This window comes from Artibeus jamaicensis, unplaced genomic scaffold (assembly GCF_021234435.1).
Source record: "Artibeus jamaicensis isolate MK-2021 breed Jamaican fruit bat unplaced genomic scaffold, CSHL_Jam_final contig_399, whole genome shotgun sequence".
Taxonomy (NCBI): Eukaryota; Metazoa; Chordata; class Mammalia; order Chiroptera; family Phyllostomidae; genus Artibeus; species Artibeus jamaicensis.
In genome coordinates, this window is record NW_026521816.1 from 129,907 (window position 1) to 153,782 (window position 23,876).

At 35.7% G+C, this 23,876-nt stretch overlaps 1 protein-coding gene across 2 annotated transcripts in view; it reads right to left on the reverse strand.

Moving 5' to 3' along the window:
- Nucleotides 1–10,582: 10,582 nt before the first annotated feature.
- The window catches only part of SLC5A7 (solute carrier family 5 member 7), a 29,811-nt gene continuing 16,517 nt past the window's right edge, over nt 10,583–23,876 (reverse strand). For both annotated transcript variants that reach the window (XM_037150416.2, XM_053665263.1), the window contains exons 7-9: nt 18,594–18,747; nt 13,162–13,379; nt 10,583–12,142 (exon numbers count right to left, since the gene is read on the reverse strand). In XM_037150416.2, coding sequence (XP_037006311.2) covers nt 11,516–12,142; nt 13,162–13,379; nt 18,594–18,747 — 999 coding nt within the window. In that variant the 3' untranslated portion in view covers nt 10,583–11,515. The remainder of the gene's footprint in view (nt 12,143–13,161; nt 13,380–18,593; nt 18,748–23,876) is intronic.

Here is a 23,876-nt window from a genome sequence, read left to right on the forward strand (position 1 = left end):
TTATTTCGATTTTACCATTATCTGAGTGGGGGAATTCCAAAGGGGTCCTTCATGTTGTGCCCATGTAGACTGAGAAAACTGGTTGCTCCTCCTGCTCTTCCTTTTCCATTGAGGGGAACTTTTCCCAGCTGTGGAGTTTTTACATGGTACTCAGCAGTGTGGCCCCGGGGGATGGGATGATGTAGGCAAAAATAAAGTTGTTTTTTCATCCCTTTTTGTGCAGTTATTCTCAGGTGTTTCCATCATGTTCCTCAAGTTTCTTAAGGGAATTCCTGAGCTCTCACAAGGATGTTCTTGAAAAGGGAGATCTCTTTAACTATTGGTATTTATTGAGGGAGGTGGAGGCTGGGATATTCTCCTTTGTCATGTTGGTGATACCCTGGAGGTTTTTTTCTAATATGGCTTATTAAATAAATTAGACAGAGTTTCCTAAAAATACAAATGCTCTGTTTCACAATAAATACAGTTAGAAATATTACTATTGCTTGATCTTTGATTTCTACTAGAAACAATAAAATTGTTTCCTGGGGTAATAAAATTGAATAAACAGTTCTATTTCCAATCCAGAAATACTCTTAAGCCCTCAAAGTCTTTTTCCTTAGCTCAACAATCATGGTATACGTGTGCTTAGTAATATCTGAAATATGATTCTGATTCATGAACTTACTAATATCCCACCGAGGAAAATATGAGGTCCATGAGTCTATAAGTATCTCTAAGTTTTCTTTGCACAATCACTGTATTGATACGGACAAAACAGTGTTTTAGGGAATAGGAATTGACTTCTCTTCACATCTGTCTCCCTATGAGCAAGATCCAGAATGGAAGATGTATTGTTACAGAAGAAGTTGTGTTTCTTCTGTATCCTTAATTAACTGAAATACCTTTAGTAAGGGAACTGCACTGGGCAAAGGTGAGACATTCTATGCTTTACTTCTATTTCTCCACTTAACTCAATTTTTGACATATTTATAAGGTTCATAAATCAGGACACTCTCCCTGAAGTATTTGAAGCTCTTTATAAGATGTGTCTGAAAGCAACATTTTTCTATTGGAAAGAGGCCAGACAAGGTAAGTAGACTCCACATAAATGATGGATGAGTTCATGCTCTCCTAGAGGCTTTTCATTCAATGGAGATGGAGAGTCTAATACACAGGATATGGAATCTTATAACCACTTGTATAATGACAATAGATTTTGATAAGCAGTGCCTTTGGCTTGTAAAATTAAATGTTCTTATTTTTGTTGTTTTAGTTTATTTTAGTCCTAAATTTTGTAGATTTGCTTAAATATAGTTTTAGAAACCATGAAAAAATGCTCTTAGAATATTAGCAGAGCCGATATGCTCAAATGGATTATGCATTCTTATAAAAATGAAAGTGTTTATAGCTTTTTCCTTCCTCATACTTTTACAGAAGAGCTTTTGAAGGTTTGCCACCTTTGTTCTGTTCATCCAGGTACAGATATGGAACTGAGAAAGACGGAAATGGCTGACTTCTTTCTACATAAGGAAGAAGGTCAAGAGAGGTTCATAGAGAGACACTGGTCAGAAACTTCTGAAGATAGAGACAGAAAGGAGATAAGATACAGCCAGGTACTGTGGAATTTTGCAGACTTATTTGGATAAAGTTTGAGTATATGTAAAGTGGTAGAATTTTTCCTCTGTCAGCTCTTAGACTTTAATTTATATTTCTTCTGAATGGAATAATATTCAGTAATGGGAATACTCAAACTAAATACAATATGACAAAGACTTTTCATTCTGAATTGATATATTATCAGTTAGCCAACTCCCTACTACCTTAGCTAAATTTTTTAAAAAATGAATACAAAAGATGACAAGAGTTCACTATTGTAATCAGATTATTTGTTACTCCACATAGGGGTAGTATCAGTACCTGTTTGAGTGGCAAGGAGTGGTGTTCTTCTGTCATATTTTTCAATCAAATTTGTGGAAAAGAGAGGTTAATTTTGCACTTTGTTATATAGTTTTTTTTTGTTTCAAGTTAAAAAAAATACGGATTACACTCAATAAAATAAATGTGTTAAATAGTATGAGCTTTCCAATATTTGAGTAGATTGACTCAAAAATTAGACACTAGCAGGAAAAAAGAGAAGTCCTTATCCCAGTGGGCACCTTGACTGTCAGAAGGGGCTAGATCTGCTATTAAGATATGCACTGCATCCTGGAGGATGGCCCAGTATAATGAAGTTTTTGTTCTGAAGCAGTGTCTCAGCTGTACTTGAAGTAGACTGTTTTCACATTTTGACAGCAGGCAACTTCTGGGTCATATGTTATCAAATATGGCCTAAGTATCACATTGTCATAAGCTTACTCCCACACATTCTTTTCTATAAAGCTATTCTCATGGTTTGGTGTGAGGTTAAGAGGAATCCAGTGTTGCTGAAGCAACACAGAATAAACCCTTATGTAGTGGTGCTGTGAAGAGAGTCAGCATGTATAGTCTATTCTGTCAGAACTAATTCTACTTCACAGGGAAAGAAGCCTTATGAAATGATGCGCTACCATGTGGCCTGTTGGTTTCCTCAAAGAATGATGCCATATAAGGACTCAATGTTGGTCTCTGTTATCAGCAGACTAGACCCTGTGGCAGTAGTATCTGTATTGATCTCAGCGAGAAGGAGTTTGTGTTGTCAGTCTCATCTATAGCTTCTGCACCCACCCACATGGCCTCTTCATTCATGTGCTCACTGTGTGAGCACTGAAGTGACTGATGACAAGGAATGGCTGGTACCTTGTATACTTGGTCATTAATGTCTCTTCCAGAGTACAAACTTTCAGATGGGAGAACTCACCTGAGAGACAGGATTTAACACCCTGCCAAGGCCCAGTGGAGATGGTAAGAACTCACTACCAGGATGGTTCCTAGAAACATGGGAAATTTTGGTCAAGCTAAATGAAGTTGAAATAGCAGAACTGCCATGTGAGACAACAGAGGAATGGGTTACAATTCTGCAAGTGAAGTGGGCTTACTGGAGTGGATATAGTAAATAGTGCTGTAAATACATTCAGTGGTTCTTTCCTCTGCAGTCCAAGGCAATGATAGCAGGCTCACTGATAGCAGTTATGATGATAGGAGATAGGACCCCAAATAATAGCACCCAAGAGGAGGTGCTTAACTATCAGAAGGCATAAGCAAAATTATTGTAAGAAGCAGCAAGAATGGCTGGTCATGAAGGGGGTCAGCTCACAGAAAGGTATGGAGATGGTTTAGGACTCAACAATATTCCTGGGCACTGGATATTGCACAGGGGAAGGAGACGGCAGACCCCTTACACCCTGAGTCTTTTTGAAAAAACAATGGTCATGGATCTTAAATCCCACCCTTTACTATTTAAATAAAATCTGTTCAAAATTCAGATAGCCCTGTGTGTTGTGGCTATTATGACTTGGAGACTTCTTCGAGTTCTAGGCTTCATTCCTCCCGAAATATAAATATATAATAAAAAAGCATTATAGTCTTCCTTACACCCTTGAGGGGGTGACTAGAGGCCTACTCTGTGCTGAATTTATTTAATGTAAGAGAAATTTTTTTACATTTTTGGATCAGATCACTTAGCTAAAAATAATGGCTACAGAGTTGCCCTGGCTGGGTGGCTCAGTTTGTTGGAGCATCATACCATAATCCAAAAGGTTGCAGGTTCAGTTCCCAGTCAGAATACATAGCACAGACCTAGGCTGTGGGTTCTATCCCTGGACTGGGCTCATATAGTAGGCAACCAAATGATGTCTGTCTGTCTCTCTCTCTTCTCTCTGTTTTTTTCTCTCTCTCCCTTCCCCTCTCTCTAAATTTGAATAAACATATCCTTTGGTGAAGATTTTAAAAAATGGCTACAGAGGTAATTCTCCTGATATTTAGAGTCTCAGAAAACTTGAACTCTCACAAGAACACTGACCCAGGTAAATTTGTTTTCCAATCACTCTACATAATTGTATCAGATGTGCAGATACATCTGCACAAGTTCTACTTCCATTCCAATAATGCTTCAGTTTACAGCAAACACTAAATTTGAGGTCTTGGAAATCCAATAATTTGAATAGTTCCAGAGTAAATAATGAAGTATGCCTTGATTAATATGATAGGCAGATGCAGATCATGTAGTTAAATTTCGAACCAGAAAGATGCCCTAAACATCATCCTTCACAAAAAAAATGACTTGTGACAAAGGTCAATTAGCTTACCTAAGATCTAACAGGAGCAAAACCAGGAATAAATGTAGCATCTCCCAACTTCTCCCTTTAGGAGGTGATGAAGTTAAGAAAGTAGAATCCCTGTTGGGTCACCAACATGAATGTTGATAACTTGCTTTTAGTTCATACTTCATTGTTTAAGTCTCTAACTTTTTTTGTTAAATTAAAAAGTAGAGTCAACTAAAATTAATTTTAATTTTCAGCCATATATTTAAATAACAGTGATCTTGGAATTGCTTTGTAGATAATGCGGGTAAAAATTAAAACATTGAAACTAATATGTATGATGCCATAACAAGATATTTTTATTTTATATTATGTTTTAAAAACTCATATAAACTACCTTTCTGGAGCAGTATAGTTTTTTTCTGAAAAATAAAATGTGAAAAATATTTACTAAGAATTTTATTTATTTAATAGAAACTTTACTATAAAAACTAAAATAATATGAAAAGGATGTTGTTATAAAATGGAAGCCTATATAGGTTAGATTTTTTCTGAGGGCTAAATTTCAACTTAATGTTGATTAACAGAAAATAGATCATGTGGCATCCATTGAGGTTATTCAAGCTCTGTGAACACAAACAAATGTGGTTGGGACTGCAATTGTTTTGCATGGGTTCAACCCAGATTGTTCCCTGCACTTAAATCATAGTTTGTATTTTATGCCCATGGCCAACTCTGCCTGAGACATTTTAACCTATATAGAGTAATATGGTTTGCAGTGACTTCTTGATGTTTTCAAATTTTATTTTAATTTTATTTGCATTCATCAGTACTTGTTCCCCACTCGTATCCCAACATACACAATTATGGGCTTTGAAGACCAGCTTTGGGTCATTTTCAAATAAAATTTGATTTTTCAATCTCCTATACTTATTACTTTTTTAAAAATTGTTTGAATCATATGATACTTTTTAATGGAATGATCAGGAATCTACAAAACAGCTAAAGGATATTTTACTAACTTTTCCAAACCTGGAAACCTCCCATATACTTTCTGTTCCTTGCTTTCAGCACGAAGTACTCTTGGTAGGTGGTATTTCCTGAATATTCCACTATGGATAATGTGACAAACTTTTCTGTAGACAGAGCCACTCCAGTTAAGCTTATATTCTTGCACAGACCACAATTTTGGTGCATGCAGAACAGCAATAAAATTCTGTTAAATTAGGTCATTGAAAAGCCAAATAAAGAAAATACGATCTATAGCTACATATACTTTAAAGCATGACTTCTTTTTCTTTATCCCTGATTTGGAATTCATGATTAATACTAGTTTAATGTGACAAGATTTAAAGTCAAAATTGTTTATCAAAATAGCTAGATATGTTTAGTAATAATTTTCCCAGTTATAAAGTTATGTATTTATAGGTTTATAGTTCTATATCTTTACACTTAAGTGTGTTGTACCATCCAGCCTTTCATGTATCATATAATTTCAGCCTAATAACAGGTTGCAATCCTCATTTGGAAACTGAGGCCCCAGATGTTAAACGACTGTTGAGACCCTTAATTTGAGGCAGTGTTATTGAAACCATATTTCTCTTCCTCTGCAACCCCACTTTTATCTGTTGTCTAGCAGTTTATGCTACAATTCTCTAAATAAATTTCCAACTAAAGGCGTAATCAAAATTGAGAGATATGAGAGACCTTAAAGAGGCCCTAAATCAGAAGTTTATATCAATAAAACAGAGATCCAGAAAGGGTCAATAATTCTCCCAGGTACATCCATTTCAGGACAGAAGCCTATGAATCTGACTCCTCGAACCATTCTTGTGCTGTGGCGGCATTCGTCAGCTGCGTTCTGTAGCACTACCAGGGGCTGTTTTCAATTATCCCCATTATTAGTTCCCTTTAACTCTATCATTAGGCCTAAGTTTCATGTTTTTAACTGTTTCTAGGTCAAAAATTAACCAACACAGCATTTTTACTTCAAAATATGTAATGCAATACTTCTCTAAATAGTTAGGCAGACAGTGACCACAGGGGAGAGGGGAGGGAATTTCAGGAGAAAAAGGGGAAGGATTTACAGGAACTAGTATAAAGGACACATGGACAACAACTAAGGGGGTGGAAATGGGAGGAAGGTGGGGAGCACTGGAGGGGTGGGCTGGGATGGGAGTAAAAGACAGAAAACTGTACTTGAACAATAATTAAAATTTTAAAATGCTTAAAAAATAAATAAATAGTTAACCATAGTTTTCAACTAAAGATCAAAATAACTATATACTCTTTCATTTGAAAAAATTTAAGTAATATGAGATGGCTGTTTTGAACTCAATTTTTCATTGATTGTATAAAAAATGAAATGTAATTATTTATCATTTTCCCATAGTTCCCTGGATCTCTCTTAGAATATCTGTCTTAGGAGAATGCTAATGATCAAATTAAACTCTCTAAATACAATGGTTAAAATAAGGAAAGCATACCCAGGCTCCAATGTCATATTTTATACATTTTTTCTAGCTCCTAATAATTTCCCCAATAGTACAGATTTGTGATAAAGCAAAAAAAAAAAAAATGCTCTCCAGAAATGTGTTCATAATGGCAGACAAATTGATGTGACATTTTTTGCTACAACTATTCTTTTCTTCATTCAAACTTAAGTTTAATCTAGATCTCTACTCCCTATATATATCCAAAGGCACAAATGTTTATGATTCAGATGTAAGAGGGTAAAGCTCATCTGAGAGTATATATAATTACACTTTTAAGAACACCTTGAGAGTCTGGTGACAGATATGAAGTACATACTTAGAGTATAATGAGAACCAGTTTGTCATTTACTGATTATATATACTAAATCAACAATTATCAGACAGCTATTTGGTTTTTAACACCACATCTTCTTCAGTACATATGACATCTATTGACTTCTTTGATTCAAAGGATGGCCTGTGTGTAGTAGTTAAACTTCTTTTCCAAAAAAAAAATTCACTTTTTTTGAGATATCATATATTTCCCCAAGATTTATGCAGGCATACCATTGCCATTTGGCATTTGCATAAGTTGTGTTAATTAGATGGTTTATTTCAATTCCATTGTATAATTGTCTTGAAGCACCATTTATATTTGTTTTAAAAAAAGGGCCCCAGAAAGCCAAACCTAGACAAGGATATTCTGAATTGCAACAGCACAATTTAATACAGAACTATCACATTTAAAACAATTACATGTCTAGTTTCATGTTTACTTATTTTCAGCATAATTTATATATGTTGACAGACAAAAATATATGTTTAGAATCATTATATGTATCTGGTTCAATAGCAAACTTACAATAAGTGACACATTATATCAGAGTACATTTTCTTGACAGCTGAAAAGTCTTCATTTAAGATACAATACTAATTCATTATTTTAAAATAAAAATCTAATAGCCATTATATTAGATTCACTTATTTAAGCTCACATTCGATGGTTGCATAAAATGCATTACTTACAAGTATAGCAAAGAAGTTTGATTTTGACACTGAATGTTTGAAAGCATGTTGTTGACTCTACAGATTACTACATGTTTGATGTTTTAAAAAATGTGAATATATACTAAAATTATCCAATAAACACACTGTAATTATTGCAAAAGTATGAAAATACAGTGTTTTATTCTACTGCTCTATTGCATACATATTGCCTTGAAAGGTTAATGTAGCCAGTGTCTTTTTCTGTTGCTTTAGTATCATTGAGAATGCATTTTTAAAAATTAGGTCCATTAAATAGAGATGGAAGGATACAAAGCTGTTTGCATGATGTCAAAACGCTGCAAGTGTGAGCATAAATCCTCATCTTCTACATTTCACAACTCATTTCCTTCCTCGGAAACTGGATAAATATGTGTGTGAAGGTATCTAAATAAAGACCCTGCAATCATTGTTTCATTCTTTTTTATCTTCAACTATTATTGTCCTTTTAAAATTGTCTGGCTAATATTTAGCTTATTAGTGGATTTTCTACTAACCGAGTTTTTATGAAAAGATTTTTATTTATTTATTTTTAGAGACAGGGGAAGGAAGGGAGAAAGAGAGAGAAACAGCAATGTGTGGTTGGGAACTGCCTTGCAACACAGGCATGTGCTCCGACTGGGAATCAAACCAGTGACCCTTTGGTTCACAGGCCAATCCACTGAGCCACATCAGCCAGGGTCCAGTTTTTAAAAAAATATATATCTAGTTTGAGAATAGGTAAAAATAATGGGTTTAATAAAATAGAACATTATTTGTTAACCAAAATAAGTTATCTAGTCTTTAATATTTTAGATAAGGTAAACTATTTCCCTCTGTCTTTGTTATTACAAAATGAATGTGATGAACAAAATTTCCACTACTGATATTTATTCTTTTTCATTGGATTTAATATGGTTATTTGCTTGAACAATTGTTTCCTAACAAAACTGTAAAATACAATGTCTGTAAAGAAAGTAAACTCCTCTGCTGTACTCTGTTACACTTTTTCTGTGAATGCACAAGCCTAAATAGGTTTAAACAAAAAGTTATGATAATGGAACGGATAAAACTATGATTAAGGTAAGTGTGCTAGAAACCATGGCACATCTGAAGTATCATGTTTGCCAGAAACTGTAGTCTCCATCAATTAATCACTTTTACAGGTCAAATGATTTCATGTCTGTAGTTTTTCTTTAAAGTGTTTCCTGCCCCTGGCTCTTCTCTCAATCCATGTCTGATAATCTTGGGACATCCACCCTTACTGATTCCAAAAATGTCCTCCTTCCAAGTGCTCCAGAGGTCACTGGGCATAAAGTAGAATTCTGACCAAATAGATGAGTAAAAATAATTTTCTTTTCACTTAGGTGTAGACGATGTTCTATAACAATTCTGAGTGCAATGTCATATTCATCCTCAAGTTTTTTTAAAAAGATTTATTTATATATGTATTTTTAGAGAGAAGGTAAGGGAGGGAGAATGAGAGGGAGAGAAACGTCAATGTGTGGTTGCCTCTCATGTGTCCCCTACCTGGGACCTGGCCCGCAACCCAGGCATGTGCCCTGACTGGGAATTGAACTGGTAACTCTTTGGTTTGCAGGCTGGTGTTCAGTCTACTGAACCATACCAGCCAGGGCTTACCCTCATGTTTTCATAAAACATTAGAAATATGGCATGTTACAACATGTAAAATTATTTAATTTTATATCTTGAAATTTACTCTGAAAATTTAATTCATGCTTAATAAAAAATATATTATTTTATGTTTTGGGGCAGTATTATTAAAAAAAGAAAATCTAACTTCTCAATCACAACTTTTATACATAATTTTAAACACTGTAATTACTTTACTTTTTATATGAATCACACATGCACAAAAATTCTTTTAGAAAAATTGCTTTTGTTTGAATAATTCAGGTTGCCTTTCTTCATTAGATCAAATGCTCAGATGATTTTTTAGTTTGTCAGTTTATTCTGCTTTTTTACACACAGCTCCAGTTATTTCTATTTTGTGACTGGTAGGAAAGCATTTAAAATACAAAAATGAATATAAGCCATTACATATCTATATGTATACTCACATATATTTTAACTCTAGAAAAGGAGCAAAATAGTATTTAATGACTCATCTTATGAAAGTTATGTAGACACCAAATGTTAAAATTGATAGCTTCCTCCTTCTAGAACTTATTTTTACTTTATGCTTTCTTCTGCATTTAAAAATTCATTGTAATAATTACTTTTTATAATGGTGATTATTCCAGTGCCTAAGGATGGCTTACATGAAAAAGCGCCAAAGAACAGCTTTTTAAAATATATTTTTATTGGCCTTATTGGGGTGACATTGGTTAATAAAGTTATATAGTTTTCAAATGTAGAATTTCATTACACATCATTTATATTGGATTGTGTGTTCACCACTGAAAGTCTAGTCCCTTCTGTCACAATTTATTCCTTCTTTACACGTTTATCTAATTCTACTCTCATTTCCCTCTTGTAATTATCATACTGATGTCTGTATCTGTGAACTTCTTTGTTGGTCTGTTTGTTTGTTTTTTGCTTGATCCTTTCACCTCTTCCGCCTAGCCCCCAACCACACCCTCACCACAGCTGTCACTCTCTAAACAGTAAATCACCCTCTTTAATAAGGGTGAAGCGATTAAAGTACAAATTGGCAGTTACAGAAAGTGAGGGGGGTGTAAAGCACAATGTTACAATATTGTATAAAGTCAATATTATTGTAGTAACTATGTATGGTGCCAAGTGGGTACTTGAAATATTGTGGGGCTCACTTGTAAAAGTAAATGATTATCTAAATGGTATGCTATACACATGAAAATAATATGAAATAATATTGAACATAAACTAATTAAAATAAATGTTAAATTAAGTATAAATAAATAAATAAATACATGCAGTGTATCTCTCATTAACCTTAACTGCTGCTATGGCACTATCTCATCTTACATATGGCTCAATTTCACTTCCAATAGTAATTTAAATAGTAAGCAAAGACATTACTTCTTTAATCATGAATCAGAATTTTATAAACTTCAGATGAAAGTAAAAATGCACTGTTTTTCCTATTTCATCTTAATGACCTTGTTTACATATTACTTTAAGGTTGCCTAATAATCATGTCTTTCATGCTCCAGGTACTCTTCTCAATGCTTGTGGTAGTTGCAGACTCACTCAAAGAAGCCCAGTGCTCCTCTACAAAGATAGAGTGTATTTTCCTATCACCTTGCACATAAAGAATTCACTATATAACATTTTTGTGTGTTTGCTTTGTCTAGGCTTAGAATTATACATGCCACTACTAAAAGAAAAAAATGCATATTCAATATGTGTTATAGTTAAGAATACAAATTAAGTGGTATATTATCAAATCAAGAAAATCAGCTGGTTAATTCCTTGCACCACTCATTAGAGTAACGTTGAGTTATTCTCATAGCTTTAGGGTGGTAATTAAACTGCATTCACCAGTGCACTAGCAAACAAGGTCTGGATCAAGATGACATAATTTCCTTGGCTCCTTCATATCTACTTCCTTTTTCACAATAAAGATACTCTGTTTGGCCTTCTGTTCTTTGGGTGGGGCTTTACTGATTTTTGAATACTTTGTAAAGCTGTCTAGTGTAAAACCAAATGAGGATTAGAATAGCAATGAGAAAGAGAGCTGTTTCTCTTCTAAGTAATCCTTCTAGCTTGGCTTGTATTTGTACAGTTGCACTTTTTATATGAATTTTTGTCCTGAATGTTATTTTTAAATATATTTTTATATGCTACACACCATCGTTCCAGCACTAGCCTGCTCTAGAGCTGTTTGAGAAAGCAATATTTTATTTGGATGGGTTATTATACATTATCTTCAGTCCCAGACCCTTCTGGGCTGGAGTCCATGTCAAGGAAGGCCTCTTTATTGGTAAAAGTTGAGCTGAGAGTTATGCTCTGTCGGGGCTTCACAGGTGCAAGTTCATTTAATTTAATATTTTCATTTTTGACCAGAATTGTCTTATCCATGTTTTCTTCACTGTGCCTTGAGACAACAGCATCAAATACATCTAATTTTGGTGGCAAGTTTCCACTTTCAAACAGGTATTTGGCTAGATAAGAAATGCCGATATTGGATAAGAATGAGGTAACCATGGCAAGAGTTTTAAATGGGAACCTCTGATTGTATATGCCATTCTTATCAGAGTAATAACCAGGGTAAAAGATCAAGGGTTGCAGGTACAGATATGGCTCCCCACCAGTTATTCTCAGGAAAAGTCCCGAAACATAACCTGCCACAGCTCCATATGTATTGGTCCCCTTTACAAACAGCACACAAAGCAGTTGCGGAAAAATGATGATGTAAACGAGGTCCGAGCTGAGGTACCAGAGCCCGTACACTGTCTTTGTTAGCAATGCCATAGCCGTTGCAGATGCTCCAAACACAAACACTGTGATTCGCATAACCCAAACGATTTCCTTGTCTGATGCCTGCAAGAAATTGCCACAGTGTCAGCTTTTCACACAATGTGTTCACTCATGCAGGTGAAGAATGAGATGCATTTCTGTGCTTTAAAGCTGGTCAGAAGAATTCCCTGGTTTCAAATGGCTTCATCTATGGGCAAAACCAACCTAAATGACAGCATATGAAGCAAGCAATCTAGGCGGCCTCCCTGGTGGGCCTTTTGGAAAGGTTTCTGAGTACCTTATGTAGGAAACACAGGCCACCTGCACCTTTCCCTGACTGTGCAGAGGGGAGATGAGCTTTGTTGACATAGGGTAATAATGCAAGGGGCAATTTTACTTACTTTTAATTTAAAGAAATGGTTTTTATGTGGCAGAGGAAGCAAACCATGCCATATCTCTCCATAGGAGCCCTACCAAATTTAAGGCTAACCACCTTAAAAAAACAAGTGGGACCATTTTGTTAACTCTGACCTAGAAAATCTAGAGAAAGAGAAAGCCTTAGTCAAAGGAAGAAGGCAGAACCCGGGGGTGTTGGGCCTTCAGTAGCCCACAACAGCATGCTATTCTGTACCTACTTAACACAGTAGGAAAATTAAGTTGGGAGGCTATTTTCAGACAAAGGTGGACTTGAGACTCAAGTGAAGAGCAGTACAGATGTTAACACAAATACCCATGAAATAACTCACTCTGCTTCCACTAGGGATCTCAAGTTTCTTATTATATTTAATTAAAATCAAAGTTTTTCTAAGATATTTTAGGTTTCACTACTCTTTCATTAGAAAGATGAGAGTTTAAATTATAGGAATATAATTGTACCTCTTAGTAGTTATTTTGCTCTTTTGTCTTCTGTATTAACACAAATGATAACATGCATTAAAATATTCATACATAGTATAAGTAAAATTCATTATTTAACCCTGTGTGCTTACTCAAAGTATGGTCAAATTTAATATAGAACATTAATAAGTATATAATACTACATATACAATAAATACACTGACAAAGACAACAACAATAAATAACATATTTTAAAGACTTCTTACATTTTGTCTGAATGAAAGCTGGTAGATGTTGCGAGCAAACATCGAACTTGCTGACAAGATAGAAGAATCTGCTGATGACATGACAGCAGCAGAAACTGCACCAAGACCAAAGAAAGAAATGTATACAGGACAGAGATACTGCAGAACAATTGGTAAAATCATGTCTGCTTCTTCATTACTTTTGGGATCTGGAATCCCATATGCTGTCTGGTTCCAGTCTGTTGAATAGAAACAAAAAACATTAACAACCACTAAAGAATCATACATTCTTTATCAGTCTGGGGTCATCCTATTTACTAGGGAGTTTTTTAAAGAAATTCAGAATGTATGAATTAACCTTATTAGGTGGGAAGTCTAATTATTCTAACTAGGTATGTTAGCTTAATTAGGTGGGAAGTCCATGTACTGGTCAAATGAAATTATCTTATAGGTCCTGGCCTCTAATGGGTTTTGGTTACTCTTGATTTTATTAAGAGTAAGCAAAGAATAAGGTGGTGATCTGTTTATCTGCCTATCTATAATCTAGCAACATATATCTTCTGCAAAGGTGGCATTCCACTGTACAGAATCATAGAAAAATATTACACTGAACCATAGATTATTTCTTCAACCATTTGAAGATATAAGCAGCAACTCAATGTTTCATTTCTGATTCATCAGTTATATACTCACAAATGGATGAGGACAGTACTGGGTCTATTCTTACTCATACCCTTCCTGGATAAAAAGTTGGTTTTGGAGCTTCATTAGCATTACTTCTTCCCAATTAAATTCCTTCTTGCATCAGCTTTCACTTACTAGAAATAGGAACTATGATAAGAAAGTCTCTTTTTATTGAGTAAAATGTGCTGGAATGAAGCTGACATTTTCAGAATATATTTGGATTCAGTGGTACACAGACTTTAAATATAGGTTTATGTTTGGATAGCTCCTTTAATATTTAGTTATACAGTCATCCCTTGCTATATCACAGTTCACTTATTGTAACTTCAGTGTATCACAGGTTTTTTAAAAAATATATATCTAATTTGGTATCACGGAGTTTTCGCTATATCGCAGGATTTTGTGGTATATAGATATCTATATATTTATGATTTTAATTATTTTTGCCAAAAAATTTAAAACAATATAAAAATGTTAATTCAAACATAGTAAAAGAATATTAAATTGAAATAAAATACAGTATGTATTTCATTAGCCGATGAATACTATACAGTACACAAGGGAAACGCAGTAGGCCACTACCACTTGCACAAGTTTGCTAATGCAAGATTGTACAGGGCACACTATTGACTGATGGAGTGGAAGGTGACCAACCACAGCGCTGTGTTCTGTATCCTGGGCACTGATTGGCTCAGTGACCCGTAGCATCTGTCTGCTCTCCGGCACAGTGCCCAAACATTCAGCATCTCTCCTTGTCCACTCCGCATTGAAGTCTGATCACTGTGCATAGTGTTGCTCTGCAGTGTTGTGTTTTTGTGAAATTTTTGTAAAAGTTTGAATTTATTTCAAGCCCTACAATGCCACCCAAACGTTCTGCACCTTCTAAGGCTTCTGGCAGTGAATCCAAGTGCCAGAGGAATATGCGTACCATCAAAGAAAAGGTGGAACTTCTCAACATGTTAAAGGAAGGCAAAAGCTACACTGCTGTAGGCTGCCATTATGGGATCAACAAATCTGTTCACTACATAAAGAAAGACATGAAGAATATTAGGTCTACGGTAACAATGACTTTTAACAAGACTACAAGGAGGGTGGTCACTTCCAGTAATAAGGCCATTATGAGGATGGATTCTGCATTGGCCTTGTGAATAAATACTGCAGGAAGAAGAATATCTGGCTGAATACCAACACCATCCAGAAGGCCAAGAAACTTTATGATAGTTTTGCAGAAAGCATGGACGTTCACGACGGTAGTGAGGTTGAAGAAGAAGACAACGAGGCAGAAGCAGGACTGTCGAGTGCTTCTCCCAGGAGACCAACCCTATTCAGTTCCAGCAAGCACTGGTTTGACAAATGTCAGAGATGCTTTGGACTCAAGAGTGTTTCTCTGCATGGAGAACCTGCCTCTGTGGATAAAAAGCAGCACCAGCAACTCCCCATAACTATGTTCTTCACTCAGATGAAGAGATCAGTTACGCCTACACTTTTAGTGGAAATAGAAGTAATGGCCCAGGGCGAAGATAATGCACCACCTGATGAAGTATCTGATGAAGTGGTGCCTTCAGAAGAGCTGAAATGCTCTTCTTGGCTGTGCAGTACATTCATCTCATTGTCATCACTTTCATTGCCATCAGTACTGCGCAGCTATATAATTCATGATCTTCATCATTCAAGTTGTAGTATACTTCACTGGTAAGTACCCATATAGAATTTTATATGTTGTTAAAATTAGGTAGGTTTAAGAGTATAGAAAGTGGTTAAGAGCATATGAAGTGTTTATAAGAGTGCGGGAAAGGTTAATAAGAGAGTAAGAAAAGTTTATAGGAGTGTGGGAAGGGTTTATAAAGCCTTAAAATAGATATAAATAATAAAATAAATATAATGCCACTACTTTGCTCATTTTCACCTATCGAGGGGGTCTCTGGAATGTAACTCCCGCGATAGGTGAGGGATCACTGTATAGTAGTCCTCCATCTGTGTTTTTGCACTCGTGGTTTTTGCTTTTTAGTTATTGTGGTCAACCATAGTCTGAAAATAGAAAATACCCAAAATAGACAATTTGTAAGTTTTAAATTGCACCATGTTTTGAGTAGTGTGATGCAGCCTTGCATTCTTTCCGCATCTGGCCAGCAATGTATCTATCTAAGCTGTATATGCTCCTCACCATTAGTCACTGAGTAGCTGTCATGGTACCACAGTGCTTGTGTTTAAGTAACCTGTATGCAATGTCACAATACCTACACCATTTATCTCACTTCATCTCATTATTGTACACATTGTATCACCACCCATCATCACCAAAAAAAGGATGAATACTGTAAAATAAGATATTGTAAGAGAGATAAAGACCACATTTACATAACTTCTATACAGTATATTGTTGTAATTGTTCCATTTTATTATAAATTATTATTGTTAATATATCACTGTGCCTAATTTGTAAGTTAAACATTATCATAGGTATGTAAGAATAGAATAAAACGTAGTATATACAGCAGATCTTCAAATAATGTCATTTTATAAAATTGTTGATAAGATATCACAGCAACCTAACTCTTTCTTGTTATCAATTAGCCTGTGGTAAAACTGACTTCATTATATGTTGATTTGCTTAAAATTGCAGAACCTATCAGTGGCATTAAGTGAGGACCTACTATTAGTTTTGGTACTATCTGCAATTTCAGGCATGTGTTAGAGGTCTTGGACAGTATTGCCTATGGATGAGGAGGTGACTTGTACTAGTATGTGCTAAAAAATACAACAGATTTTTTGTGTGTATGTTAGTATAGCTCCTTTCTTTATTCATTGAACTTTTGTAATGTCATAAGTAAAGAACCAAGCAGGAGTCTTTTCCCTTGGATTTTACCTTTTTTTCTCCCCCCCATTTTCCATTATAATTGTTCAAACCATAATTTGATAAAGCCAATTTTATAGCATTAACTGAGATGCTATGATACCAGAAATAACAACCATCAAAATGTGTACTTAATCCAAGAAAAAAATGTTTTACACATTTTTCAGTCTATTGTCCTACAACACACACATACGCAGACTAATGGCCAGATCTATCTTCTGGTCATGACATACATGCTATCTTTTATTCAAAGCCACATAATCCCCTTTGTCAGACATCTTTTTAAGTGTTTATTTATTAATTATGAGTAACTGGAATAGAGAGTATACAATATGAATCATAACTGCTCTTTTCAAAATTAAATAATGCAATAAATAGCTCTACTAATTGAAAATCAAAGTAGGCATTGAGTTTCATCCTGGATAATCTTTACAAAACACAACAGAGTGAAAGGTCTCCTTCTTAACTGTGTTTTAATTAGTTAAACCTAGAGGGCTTCTTTAAATTTGGGCTGATATGACATATTTGCATGAAATGCCCAAAAGCTGTATAACACGGGAACATAAGTTTCAGGAATAATCAATTAACTCAATCAAGGGTGAAAATTAAAATAATGTTCTAGATAGAAGGTAATGGTAAGGAAAGCATTTTTAATGTTCTTTCTACTAATTTTGAATAAATTATTCTCTACATGACTTAGTGCCTTAATTTATCTTTACATATACACTTATTGATCAATTTCTCCAAAAAGGAAAACTTAACAAACCATTCAAAAGGTAAAGCAGGAATCTCAGGTTTAAAGTGGTCACAATGGCAGGTAAACTTTTTTTAGCCAGTAACCCTGGACTCTGGCTGCACTTTGACTTATCAAGGGGATTTTTAAAAAGCACTGGTCACTGGCTCTATCTTAGATCATTAAAATAAAATCCTTATGGGCTAAGAGAGAAATAGCTATTTTTAAGCAGTCTTTCTTCTCCTGGGTAATGTCAGTGTGCTCCTTGGTTGAGAACCACCACTCACAGGATTACAAATACACTGTTGATAAATATAACAACACTGGGAGAGGGGCTGCTTATAAATATTTTATTGGTGGGGTGAGCAATGGAAAAATTTTTGGAGAGCACGAATGTAAGATACAATTTGAACCCTATAGCAAAGGTATATATATGAGGGGGGACCCAAATATTACGGAATTATCTTCTGGAGGGTGGGCTCCTTATAGTACAGGCTTACCCTGCTATAGGAATGTTCTAGGAACCCATCTCTAGCAGTGTACCATCTGGCGTTGCTGTGAGAGGCTGCATTCAGCTTCAGTGAATTGTTTTTGAAGACTCCTTCAACACATCTGCCCATTTTATGATGGGAGATTTATGAGTGCACCTGCCCACACCGTGCTGAGTCCAGCACTTTCTGACTGAAAATGGCATGACCTCCATGCCACACCCTCCCTATTTACCCTGTCTCACTCTGAGTGACTTTTTTTGGTTTCTCTGAAACCAAAAGGTGTGAGGAAGGACACTACCTACTAAATAGGAAGACTTGCAGAAATGATATTTTAAAAAGTCCTTAAGCACTGAGAGGGTATACTAGATGGAAAAAAGTCCTCAAAGGGAAATGTTTTGCTCATGTGCAAGCAGTGAAATGAACAATGGCAGATGCACTAAAAGGCATCAAAATTAACAAGTTCAGAAACTGTTTTGAGCAGTGAAACAAAATCTTGGTAGGTATATAGCATGAAATGGAGAGTGCTTTGAAGGTGACTAAAGTTTAAATATGTGAGAATAAATAAGTGATTTTAATAAATAAATTCTAGGGTTTTTTGAGGGTGAGTGGGAGAGCGAAAGCATTTGTGGTAATTGTTAACTTTGATGAAGCTTGAGTGGGTTGATTAGTGAAGCTGCAATAGAGTAGTTACCTGTTGATGCTCCAATGGCCCCAATGAGTATGGCTGGTAGAGCCATCACCAGGCATCCAAAAGCTGCCAGGAAGGACAGCACCTGAGCATAGGTGGCTGAGGATGAGGAGAGAACCCTCTGAAAGTAGGCTTGCCATGGGATTCCACCAAGCATCTGCATGAAAACCACAGGGACCCAGAATGAATTGGAGGCAAGTAGCATGTATTATATATTTTTAACATGAGATTTTTTTATAATCACCTTCAGAATAGTCATATGTACATCTCTGAAGTGTAGAAAATGGCCCTACATGCCACACATCTCAATTGTTTTCATTATGTTATTGTCATATTTATTAGGCAGACTTTCCTCACGTTGTTTTCCTTCATAATTACATGAGATCTTTTCCTAAATTTACCTACTCGAAGCTGCATTACAATTACCATGAAACCTATTTTTCATTATCTAGATATCCATCTTAATCATCACAAAATTATCTCAAAAAATAAGATTCTGAAAATATGGAGTTTTTAAAATCTGAATACATATAACCCAATGAATATTTCTGGACATAATGTGTGTCAGGGAAGGTAATGGTTGTCAGAGCAGAAAGATGAATAAGGACTGGTTCTTGCTTAGGCTTTACTGTTCCCTGGGAGAGTCAGTGCATCACAGTGTTTTCCAAAGTGGCATGTGCAGAGTACTCAAGACAACACAGTAGGGCATCAACAATAATATCAGGATTCCTATTGATAGTCATTTTACTTCATACTTGAATGTTATATCATTGTTTTATTAAGGTATTTACAGAGTATATTAGTAAGGTGCATATATTTATATATATAAGTAATTTATAATGACATGTACTTATATTGAGAGTGTACTTAAAATTCATATTGAGGACATACTGTCGAATAAGTTTGGAGATGTTAAACTATTGCATAATATATTGCACACTATATAAAGATACTTATGGTAACGAAAGTGAGAAGCAATGAATCACATGGGGGTAACAGAGGGGTGGAATGGTGTGAGGAAGGACACTACCTACTAAACAGGAAGACTTACAGAAATGATATTTTAAAAAGTCCTTAAGCACTGAGAGGGTATACTAGATGGAAATGAAAAGAGAAGACAGTATCTGGCAGAGAATTCAATAGGAAGATAAAGAAAAAGAACAGCAAAGCAGTTATGAGAACACTATGTATTTTGTATAAGTAGAAGTCAAGATATATGGGAATGGTAAGAGAGAAGGCTGGGAAAATACCTTCCCCTTCATGACTGCCACATTCCTCTGACTGGCATACAGTTAGTGTTCAATAAATATATATTATATGAATGAGTGAACTGATGAAGGAGCTTCCCACATCACAATGTATTGAAGTTGATTCTTTAATTGCCAGTCACTAGGCTCTAAATCCTGGGATGTCTATCTTGTTTATCATTGTCACATCTATGCCATTCAGAATGCCTGTCACATATTGATTCCAGAACAAATTTCTTCTTAAAAAAGCCACACATGGCTGTCTGGCCAAGATGGGGGTGTTGGTGCATACACTTTGCCTCCTTGCACAACCAAATGAACAACAAATTTAGAAACAAAAAACAACCAGAACTGCCAGAAAATTGAACTGTATGGAAGTCCAACAACCAAAGAGTTAAAGAAGAAATATTTATTCAGATTGGTAGAAGGGGTGGAGATGTGTAGTGTGGCAAGGCAGCTGCTGGAGGACTGGGTGGGCAAGGCAGTGGCTGGCAAACCAGATAAATCAACTGGGAGGAACAACTGGGGAGCAAGGCAGACTATGCAACCCAAAGTTCCAGCACGGGGAAATAAAGCCTCAAAACCTCTGGCTGTAAAAAGCTGTGAGAATTGAGGTGACAGGAGAAATTCCCAGCCTCACAGGAGAAACCCACCAGGTCTGAGAACATACACAAAAACCACCCACCTGGAATTCAGCACCAGAAGGGCCAAATTTGCTTGTAGGAAGAAGAGGAAGTGACTGAAAGCCAGCCAAGAGCTGAGCAAGTGGCACTGTTTGCTTTTGGACCCCATTCCCACATATAGCACCACAATGAAGGCTACCTAGGCTGCTCCACCCTGGTGAATACCTTAGGCTCCATCCCTTAGAATGTAACAGGCCCACAGAGACAAAAAAAAATATGGCCCAAATGGAGGAACAGAAAAAATACAACTAAGTGATGATGAGATAGCCAACCTATCAGATGCAGAATTCAAAACACTGGTAATCAGAATGTTTACAGAAATGGTTGAGTATGGTCACAAAATAGAGGAAGAAGGGAAGGCTATGAAAAGTGAAATAAAGGAACCAATAGTGACTGTAAAGAAACCGGGATGCAAATCAACAATTTGGAGCAAAAGGAAGAAATAAATATTCAACCAGAACAGGTGAAGAAACAAGAATTCAAAAAAACTAGGAGAGGCTTAGGAACCTCTGGGACTATGTTAAACACTCCAACATCTGAATTATAGGGGTGCCAGAAGGAGAAGAAGAAGAGTAAGAAATTGAAAACTCATTTGAAAAAATAATGAAGGATAAATTTACTAATCTGTCAAAGGAAATAGACTTCCAGGAAGTCCAGGAAGGTCAGAGAATCCCAAAGAAGTTGGACCCAAGGAAGCACACACTAAGGCACATCATCATTACACTACCCAAGATTAAAGATAAGGAGAAAAAATTAAAAGCAGCAAGAGAATAGGAGACAGTTATCTACAAAGGAGTTCCCATAAGACTGTCAGCTGATTTCTCAACAGAGACCTTGTAGGCAATAAGGGTCTGGAAAGAAGTATTCTAAGTCATGAAAGGCAAGGATCTACATCCAAGATTACTCTATCCAGCAAAGCTATCATTTTAAATGGAAGGGCAGATAAAGTGCTTTCCAGGTAAGGTCAAGTTGAAGGAGTTCATCACCACCAAGCCCTTATTATATGAAATGTTAAAGGAACTTATATAAAAAAGAAAGATGATCAAAAATATGAACAGTAAAATGACAATAAATGGACAACTGTCAACAACCAAACCTAAAAAAAGCAAAAAAAAAAAAAAAAAAAAAAAAACAAACAAACTAAGCTAACAACTAAAACAGAGACAGAAATGGAGGGTTCTCAGTGGGGAGGAGGATCAGGAAGAATGGGGAAAAAGAAGTATAAATGAAATGGTAGGTACAAAGTACATGGGGGGAGAATAGTACAGGAAATGAAGAAACCAAAGAACTTATGTGTATCATCCATGAATATGAACTGAGCAGGTACATAATGCAGGTGGTGGAGGGGGGCAGTGGTTGCAGGATGGAGGGGAATAAAGGGGAGAATAAATGGGACAACTGTAATAGCATAATCAATAAAATATATTTTAAAAGCCATAGATGTTCACAAGTAAAAAAAATTTAAAAGATTCTAAAATTTATTATCTCATGCCTCAAGTCTATATTTCTTCCAAACTTATCCTTTTGTCTTTCAATTGGCAAATCAATATATCATTAACCTGTTCTATGTAAATCATAATTGCTAAATAATATCAATGACTACAGGGTATAGCAGAAGTATGGCTTGCTTCAGTGTGGTTGGTAGAGTAATAATATGGGTGTAATAATTTGTAGGTTTAATTTGAACATTTCACCTAAAATACCATACGGTATACTAAAGTGTCATATTGTTAGGTTACAGAATTGTATGCTTATGATTTTGTAAGAAAAAGGGGCATCATTTGTGCCAGATCCTGTATATGAATTAATATATAATAATTTACATACCAATATCTCTGGACATTTAGGTCACAACTAGGGTAAACTCTGACTTCCACTGACAAACAGAAGCTCTGTTTGACAAGATGGAAAATGGGCTTGGAGGTGAGAGAGGTATGTGTGCTGACTTCAGGGAAACCACTGATGGGCTATCACAATAGGCCAGGTGAAGAAAGCTGTCGGCCTAATTCAGTGCTAATACAGGGACAGTGGGCAGGTTCAGGATGAGATTGAATGATACCTTGAAGGCATCATGAGCAGGGATACCCTGAAGTCACCTTGAAGGCATCAAATGACTTAAGTCATTTATATGACAATTTGGAGATCAGAAAGGCAACTGGAAGATCAGAGACCACTGGTGAAATATTTCAAGGTTTACTTCTATAGTTATTTATTCACTGATTCAACATCTATTTCAACTTATTCTACATTTTACAAAATCAACATGACTTAGTCACATAAGTCCATGAGATGGAACAACTTTAGCCATCATTGGATATTATACTTTATCTTGAAAATTAGTAAATCTGAGGACTAAACATGTGGTGTAGAAGAAATTACTTTGGGATTTTGATTCTTTCCTATTTCAGTCTCTTGCTCAGATAATTGTGTGATTATTAACAAATTACCTAACTTATTCTAAGTGCATCATCTTCTCCATATAACCATAAATATCTCTGCCATGCAGGTACAATCACACACACACATAATGTTTGATCCCTTTTTCCATTACATTCAAAATTGCAGAGTTCAAGAAATAATTTCAGCTGATACATTTCTTAACAATCCTTGGGAAAGTAAACCCCTTGACACCAGAGGACATACTTTTTTTGCAGTTTTCCTGTGTTCTTAACCAGGAAATTCTTTAGTGATAAAAACACCTAACTTCAGTGCTAAAACTTAGCAGAGTGCCACAAACACAAAGTACAATAATCACAACCTATTGTGAACCCTCTAAAGAGGAAAAATAAACAATTTTCCCTTCATTCTGATATAAAAATTAAGTGTTTACTCACACAGTGGGCAGTGACCAGAGGGGAGAGGGAAGGGAATTTAAGGGGAAAAAAGGGGAGGGATTTTGAAGAATAAGTATGAAAGACACAGGGATGAGGACTGGGGGGGAGGAAATGGGAGGGAGGTGGGGAGCACGGGGCAGAGGGGCCTGGGATGGGAGAAATAGACAAAAAAAACTGTACTTGAAAAATAACTAAATAAAATTTAAAAAAGAGAAATATTAGTTTTCCCATAACAAAATTAAGTGTTTAATTAATTTATTTATTTATTCATTTATTTTTAGCTTCACTTGAGGACAAAAAAATCCTATTGTTTTTACAAAGGGAGAGACAAAGGAAGAGTGAGAGAGAAACATCAAAGAGAGAGAGAAGAATAGATTGATTGCCTCTCATATGTTCCTGGACCAGATATTCTATGTGACTGTTAGGGGGACTGAACCCATAACCTAGGCACCTGCCTCCACCAGAAATCAAACTTGCAGCCTTTCAGTTACAGGAAGAAGCTACTGAACTACCCAGGCCAGG